Raw genomic sequence first — 8,174 nt, 5'->3', positions numbered from 1 at the left:
TTTCAATTCCTAGGTAATCCAGTGAGCAAGACATTGCACAGGAGGGAATGCTTTCCTGCGGCTCCCATACCCACAACCTGGAAAATGGGACATTCCCTCATTGTATCACGGGCAGCTGGGTCAGTTTCACTAAACTTACTTTCTGAGCACCACAGCTTGGCACAACTGCTGAATAAGACAGACTAGGTCCGATACGTGGGAGATATCAATATGGACCAGAAAGAGCAACACAGGCTGATCTGGTGATAATCCATGTGGAAGTGGACATGTAGATGTCAAAATACCCAACAGATAAGCTGTAAGTCACAGGTGCAAGAAAAAGCATGCTTACCTGTGCTGGTGGAGGCTGTTGCACAAATCCCTGTGGTGAGGGAGGGGCCTGGAGGACTTGCTGGGAGATGGGAGGTCCAGAGCCTGAGAACCCCCCTGTAGGGAGCTGCTGGCCTGTAGAGGCAATGACGTAGCTTGTCTGTTGGGTTGGCTGTGCCATGAGGGACGGCGGATAGACAGGACCAGGTGGGGGCTCAGGAGTCTCTCCTGAGGATTGCCGGCTCAGGTTCATCTGGGTGAACTGTGTCGCCACATCGTCTCTCTGCACAGAAACAAAGAGGAAATTGGCAAGACCAGCTCAGTAATGGGAGAGGCACATGAACCACATGCTTGTCACTGTGGGTGAGGGAGGGTGTACAAATTGAAAACAATAACAGAAAGGAATTCTCTGCCCAGAACAAGAGAACATAACAAGGGACAACAGATTTTAATCATCCAGAGGATCAGAGATGGTAAACATTTGGCAAAATCTCCCTCCTTCAATGGGAAAAATAAATCATTATTTTTTAACTAAGGGTTCAAGCTCCTCTGGATGGCCCTGAGGCAAAGAGGGCTTGGTGTCCTGTCCTGAAGGGTTGGCTAGGCTTCACAGGAGTAACCACATCCTCAGCTTTCTGGAGAGAGGCAGAAGGGATTGTATTCACCATTACCCATGGCTGCTGCAGAGACGGAGCCACCACGGTGTCATCACTTATCAGGGAGTATTTTTTACTGGCCTGGCCTGAAATTTAGTGCCAATGCTCATTCTCGGTGTCCAAAGGGACTTAGTGCATTGAGGTGAAAGGAAGGGAGAGTGGGGGGTCAGGGAGCCAGGGGAATCGCCCGCATCAGTAGCACAGAGTGACAACCACCCCAACTGACTTTAGGCTGTTTCCCAAGCCATCACACAGAGTTCATGTGTCTCTCTACTTCTGGCTTCTAACTCCCAGGGCATTCAATTCCTGCTCAGCTGGTAAATTCTTAAAAGGGTACCCAATTGCAGAAGCAGCAAACATGGGGCAGACGACAGAATGGAAACCATTATTTTGGAGATGGGTTGCAGTGTTCTGGAATGAGACACTCACTCACGCCCTGTCGCAGTCAGCCCAGGGCACCCACCCAGCATCAGCCAGCCCTGCACAGGAGCGGAAGAAAGCCCATGAACATGCTGTCTCAGGGGAAAGGTCACAAGCAGGTAATACGGTACCATGGGGAACTGCTGCGTTGGAGACACAGGCAGGAGGTGCTGGGGAGGAAAAGAGACCGCTGGGTATTGCACTGACTGGGAGGAAGCCTGCAGCCCCTGCACCGACTGGAGGAAAGAAAAAGCTTGATCAGGTAATGGGGAAGCACTGGGGGTGGAAATCCCACAGGAAGTCTGTCTTATCGGAAACACACCACCCACACCACCCTACAGATCCTCTTGGCTCAGTGCACTCCAGAGAGGAAAACCAGCCACCAGTGGAAAGTCAAAGCCATGCAGACCAGCCAGCCAGCCTTGCAGGAGGCATGTTTTCTCGGAGTGAACACCACTTTAAGAAGTTACTGCCATACTTTTCATGTCATTGTTGTTAGTGAAATCTATTTGGTCTAAGAATATTGCCCAGGGACAAGAAAGAAGGGAAAAAATTACAAACGAAGTTCACTCTAGCAATCTACTCTGATTTCTGTGGCAATTTCCATGTGTGGCTCTAGGGAGGGAGGGCCACTCTGCATGTCCTGAAGAACAGGCAGGCCACCTCAGAATTAACTGGTCTCTGTCCTTCCCATTGTAAAGCATTTAATATCATCCCTTTGCAGACATGAGCACTTGGTCTAGGTTGGGAATGAATGAGCAAGGTAATACAAAGGCCTGGTTGGGGTTATGACTTCAGTCTCCAAGATAGGCTCGTGATGCATAAAAATAGCATCTAGACCTAAAAGAAAACTTGGCATTCATTTTCGCCACTGCAGCGTGCTCACCATGCAAATCATTGGATGGGGCATTCATGTCTATCTAAACCTAAGGATCCAGATGAAATCTTATCAACCTGCTATCAAGGGCCCTAGGCTGCTAGGATTTATCTATCTATGAGTGGGTGGAGGTGGCCCCAATGGAAAGTATCACCTCTTTCTAAGGCACCTTTTACTGCTCTGAGGACCACACAGCCTTTGTCTTGGAACACTTCCCCTCCCCACCTTCCAGCCTGCTCCTACCTGAGTGACCAGTGGGCCTCCCATGTGTGGCTGGGGTGGTTGCACCTGCTGCTGTGGCTGAGGAGAAGGCTGTTGCTGTGGCGGCTGCTGGGACTGCCCCATCATTGCCCCTCGCAGGGGCTGCTGGCTGGTGGGGGGGTTGTATATTGCAGGGGTTCCATCAGGATTCACGAAGGGCTGGCCTGCAAAGGAATTGTAGCTGGGTTCAGGCGAGCTTCTCAGTCTCGCCTTTTGCAGGAAAAACCATGCTGATAAGATACTCAGCAAGTAACCTAAAGTAAAGGGGCAGGGCAGTGGAAATCCAGGGCACCAGAACCCTCACCAATGTGAAGACTTTCCTGTTTATGACCTGTTCGATTAAGCTAGCTAACAGCGTAAGCCCAGAGAAATTTAAGAAGCAACAACTAAATCCACTGCCTTCAGAAAGATCTGCCAAGGCTGAGTGCATGTGTGTACAGTGGCGCCTAGCGGAGAGGGCCTATGGAGAAGCAATCTTCATGAAGCCATGTGTTTGCTGCCTGCACTTCATCGTTATCAGCAAGATTGCACACACTGAGAGATAGGGTCGCTTTCCCTCTACCCATCCCCGCTACATTGGGTTACACGTTATTTACTAATACATTTGTTTTGCTTCCACTGGCCTTTGCACCAACTCAGAACTGTGGTCGGTTCTACTGATACATACACAACAGAATATGCCACATCCACACACTCGCTCCTCTAAACAGACTCAACAATGAGCAGACAGGGGTTTAGATTTTAAAGGTTATGCATAATAAAAGTATCACAACATCATCTCCTGATGGTGAAGCAAATATGCATTGTTTCGCTTTTTGAAATAATGGAATGGCTCACTATTATTATTACTATTATTTGAGGAGTATTTCATGGTTTGCAAAATAGCATCATTGGATCCTCAGCATGACTCTGGGAGGAAGGACAGTATCATCTCCCTATTCTGCGGCTGAGATAGTGAAGGCCTACTGGAAAGGAAAGGAAGCAGGCGAAAGGAAGGAGCAGAAGGGAGGAGAACAAGAGCAGTAGATGGATGGAAGCAAGGAAAAGGAGAGGGAAAGGAAGGGAGAACAAATCAAGCTCCAGTGTGGCACGCACAGGGACAGGCACCCTGTACACACTGTCTCAGCTCTTCTGGTGACCCACAGATGTGCGATCTCATTCCACTTTAGAGACCAAAAAGAAAAAAAAAAAAAAAAAAAAACAACAGGGTTCACGTGGACTAAGCAGCTCACTCAGAAATGCCAAACCAGTACATGAGAGTCAGGAAAAGGCCCGGGTCAGAATGACTCTGAAATCCATTCACTTCCCATTGCACCAAATAACTTCAGTGGATTATCCAAGTTTACATAACATGTACACGCTCCAATGAGGTACAATGAGAAACATCCAATCATAAATGAAAATCCTCCCAAGCAGATAGGTTAGAGCCAATTGTTCTGGGATGTGGGCACCATATGATGGCTAAGGAAGGCAGTCTTTTTCATTAACAATACATATTGTTATTAATGATATATTAATCACCAGTGATGTGAGTAAAATTAGCAACAAAACAGGTCAGAGAGTGAAAACATAAAAACTGACCCAAACAAAACAGTGCTTTAGTGGAGAAAAAAATATGTAGAATCCAACAAGAATAGACTGTTATAAAATGGGAGCTAATTAGCTACTGAACACTAAGTGAAAGAAGCAGGTCCCCAAAGGGCAGCTTTTAGGGAAATATACAACTGCATTTCTTCTTTTTTAAAAGATTTTATTAATTTATTCAAGAGAGACACACACACAGATAGAGAGAGAGGTAGAGACATAGGTAGAGGGAGAAGCAGGCTCCCTGTGGGGAACCTGATGTGGGGCTCCATCCCAGGACTCCAGATTACCACCTGAGCCAAAGGTAGACGCTCAACCACCAAGCCACCCAGGTGCTCCTACAACTACATTTCTAATACATTCACGGTCAGGCGGAAGTTAATGGTAATGGGAGTCTGAAGAATGAGACCTCTCGGGGCAGGAGGGAGTCTACCAGAAGATGTCTCCTTCCAGGTAGTATTCGCACAGGGGTTCATATATATAAATACCTGCCAATGCTACATGTCAGGTATGTGCGTTTTATAAATAACAGTGAGAAGATATTTTGGAGGAGGTTTGGAAGGCAAATGGTAAGGTTGTAGTGAAGTCAAACAAATTGACCCCAAACTTGATTTAAGCCCAGTTAGGAACTGGGAGCCTCAGGTTCCCATCATTACCTCATATTTTCAGCCCAAATGTACTTGCATGTGTGTAACATGAAACCCTTAAATGCTCCATACCTGCCAGAACTAAGGAAGTTCTGATAACAGTTTCATAACCAACTATAATGTGCCATGATGGAAGAGCAAATGTGCCAGAATTATAGTCACAGAACGACTAAATTTAGAGATATTTTTTAAAAAGTTCCTGTTCTTCATAGGTGCATGTTTTCTTACCACTGTCATTTAATTTTAGCTACTTTTAATTATTTTAAATACTTTTTTCCCAAAAATAACTTTCTATTAGATTTAAAATCTGCAACTCATTTTTTTCTCCCCAAAGCATCAACTTGGGATAGAATGAAAAAATGGTTCAATTTACAAAATCCCATCAGCCCATTTAGTGTTCTAATTCTTAATCCTCCTCCCTTTTTTATGGTAAAAAGAAGAAAATTTTAGATACCTAGCATTAAAAAAAAAGCTTCACAGCAACTTTATAAGAAATCATTTCAAAATCAGTCTCATTCTGTGCTCACACACACACACACTCAAACACACAGAAATGGAAAGTAAAAATAAAATGATATTTACTATATTTTCTATGACTTCCAATTTACCCCGGTGAGAAGAAAGGTAGTGTGAAAAAAGGACCATAATTAGGGTGAAAAACATGATCACAAATTATTAAGATGTCCTTTTGTTTTTTTTTTAAAGATTTTTTATTTATTTATTCATGAGAGAGAGAGAGAGAGAGAGAGAGGCAGAGACACAGGCAGAGGGAGAAGCAGGCTCCATGCAGGGACCCTGACGTGGGACTTGATCCCGGGACTCCAGGATCACGCCCTGCGCTGAAGGCAGTGCTAAACTGCTGAACCACCCGGGCTGTCCCAGATGTCCTTTTGATAAATTTTAGATCATCTGTGTGAAATATTACTAATGGGCTATGAAATAGGCGAAAGAAACATTTCCAGATAACTGCATATGAAAAGTACTCAGAACTTGGGTACTCTAACTTGGGTACTCTACACCTTGGGTGGAGATAGGTGGCAGGTTCTTCTGGAAGAGAAGAGAAAATATAAAGTACTGCTTTTATGCTCAGTAAGGAGAGGTGGAAAGAAGTGAGAAAGTCCCAAGAAAGATAGATGGCATGGAAGGGAACAGACACAATTTCCCAAGAGAATTAGGACAGGTGACTATTGGTTTTCAAGTCAGGCATGATTCTGGTGGCCTCTCTTAGAATCTGCTACTTTGGCCAATCCAGATGTAATTATAACCGAATATAGGCTAGTAGTTTGAATGACAGCTTCTAAAGACCAGAGGGGAAAGAAAGACTAGTTGGCCCTAAGACCATCCAGCTTAGAAGAGGTTTTCATGTCAGGAATGGCTCAAGCATGCCTGGCAGGCCCTGGCATGTGTGTTGGCACAGGTAAAGGGTGTAGAAGCAGAGGTAAATTGGGGTGCCATGAGCTGGCCAATTGCTCATTACCCTTAATATGTGGCCTTTGATGGAAAGCTTCTCCACTAACATGAATAATGTGCAGTAGATATTATTTTTTTAATATTTTATTTATTTATTTGAGAGAGAGAGAGTGAGTGGCAAGGAGGAGCAAAGGGAGAGGGATAGTCTTTAGCAGACTCCTTGCTGAGGTCACAGCCTGACGTGGGGCTTGATCTTAGGACCCTGAGATCACAACCTGAGCTGAAACCGAGAGTCGGATGCTTAAGCCACTGTGCCACCCAGGCATCCTGTGCTGGACTATGTAATTATCAAGTATACTAATATATGATTATTGAGTATCTGCATGAGGACCAAGACTTGGTTATCCATTCTAGGGATGCAGAAACAAAAACAAAACCAAAAAAAAAAAAAAAAAAAAAAACTGAGTCTGATCCCTCCCCACAAAGTGCTTATAAATATATAAATACGCTGGTAGTGAGGAAGTGAACCCAATGGCAATTCATACTAGAAGCAAAGTAATAAAATGCTCTTGATTTCTAACACCAAAGCATTTCTGCCACATACTTGGCAGAAGGGTATTTATTTAAAAAGATAGAGAGGGTGTGAGAAAAAGACTTTTCCTTTCCTAGTCCTTAGGAGGTGATCAATCAAATGATAAGGATGCTGCTGTTAACAGATAGGCAAAGGTTAACTCAGATCTCTTAAAGATACATTTACAGACATGTCACATACAAGAACTTCATGGTACATTTAAGAAAGAGGTGGAAAATAATAGAAAGAGGTGGAATCAGTTTGGATAAATAGTTGCTAGAAGTCCTGTGACAACTACAAAGTGGAGTGCTGTGAGAGACCATCAGGAGCATTTGAAAGAGATGAGCCCTAAAAGGCAGTTCAAAGCAAAGTCCCAGCCAATGGCATGCCCTTACATCACACACTTGTGAATTTGTGCCAGATGAAGGCAAAGTGAAATGGCAAAACCACATATATGGGCACTAATGAGTACGTGGGGGATGTAATCCCTGTTGGCATCTCTGGATAGCTCTGAATTAAAAGAAAATTGCCAAAGATGAGCTTTCTGCTAAAAATCTCTAAAAGGATACCAAGTCTAAGACATCAGGAAGATCAAACTGGAGAGTCAAACCCAGGTCTGCCTTATAAGGAGGAATACATTATACGGGGATGACTTTGAGAAAGAACCTCTGCAGCAACTCACTCATCCAGATGCCGGAAGAGCCAGGAAAGAAGAGGCCAGAGGTCCTGAGTTAGAAGCAGACCTGCTGAAAGCTGAGTCTAAGGCCAGACAAAATAAAAAGTTGTGATTGCGTTTGAGGAACTACCAAGATTTATGCGGGTGGGTAGGTTTCAGGTTGCCAAATATTCAGTACTTAGGAAGAGCCAAATCAATTGTGCTGATAAAGGAAGTTTCATTTTGTTTCATTTAGTAGACACGACTGGAAGTCATCGTGGTGTTCTCAGATTATTGCTTGTCCTATGCCTGCTTAAGATAGATACTTTAGGAATAAACAGAAAGCAGAATCAGACCTGTAAATACAGAGAACAAACTGGTGGTTGCCAGAGGGGAGGGGAAAGAAGGGATGAGCACAATGGGGGAAGGAGAGTGGGAGGTACAGGCTTCCAGCTATGGAATCAATAAATTATGGGAATAAAAGACACAGCATAGGGAATGATAGATATTATTTCAATACTATGTAAATTGAGCACATGTTAAGACTACTTTGTTATCCACTCCAGTGAAGTGAAAAAAATAGCCAAGGATGGCCCCTTCCTACAAGGAGCTTATAAATGTGCTGGTGACAGGGTAATGAATCCAAGGGCTATTCACACAAGAAGTAAAGTAGTCATACGCTGTTGGTTCCTAACACTAAAGAATTTCTATCATGCATTTGGCAGAAGAGTATTTAAGGAAGGGTGATAAGTGTGGATTTAAGGAGTTTACAGCAATGACAGAG

General features: G+C 44.1%; 1 protein-coding gene across 25 annotated transcripts in view; it reads right to left on the bottom strand.

The window, feature by feature from the left end:
• ARPP21 (cAMP regulated phosphoprotein 21) overlaps window positions 1-8,174 on the bottom strand; it is a 155,673-nt gene that overhangs the window by 55,214 nt on the left and 92,285 nt on the right. For 21 of the 25 annotated variants that reach the window (XM_038570345.1, XM_038570349.1, XM_038570346.1 and 18 more), the window contains 3 exons: window positions 2,506-2,687; window positions 1,517-1,621; window positions 332-592 (listed from right to left, as the gene is read on the bottom strand). In XM_038570345.1, the coding sequence (XP_038426273.1) occupies window positions 332-592; window positions 1,517-1,621; window positions 2,506-2,687 (548 nt within the window). Of the gene's footprint in view, window positions 1-331; window positions 593-1,516; window positions 1,622-2,505; window positions 2,688-8,174 lie in introns of those variants that run through there. The other 4 variants (XM_038570359.1, XM_038570361.1, XR_005376835.1 and 1 more) reach the window with 2 other exon arrangements.

Source organism: Canis lupus, chromosome 23 (genome assembly GCF_011100685.1).
Source record: "Canis lupus familiaris isolate Mischka breed German Shepherd chromosome 23, alternate assembly UU_Cfam_GSD_1.0, whole genome shotgun sequence".
NCBI lineage: Eukaryota > Metazoa > Chordata > Mammalia > Carnivora > Canidae > Canis > Canis lupus.
The sequence above is the reverse complement of the archived record's forward strand: the minus strand, read 5'-3'. Positions and strand labels throughout refer to the sequence as shown.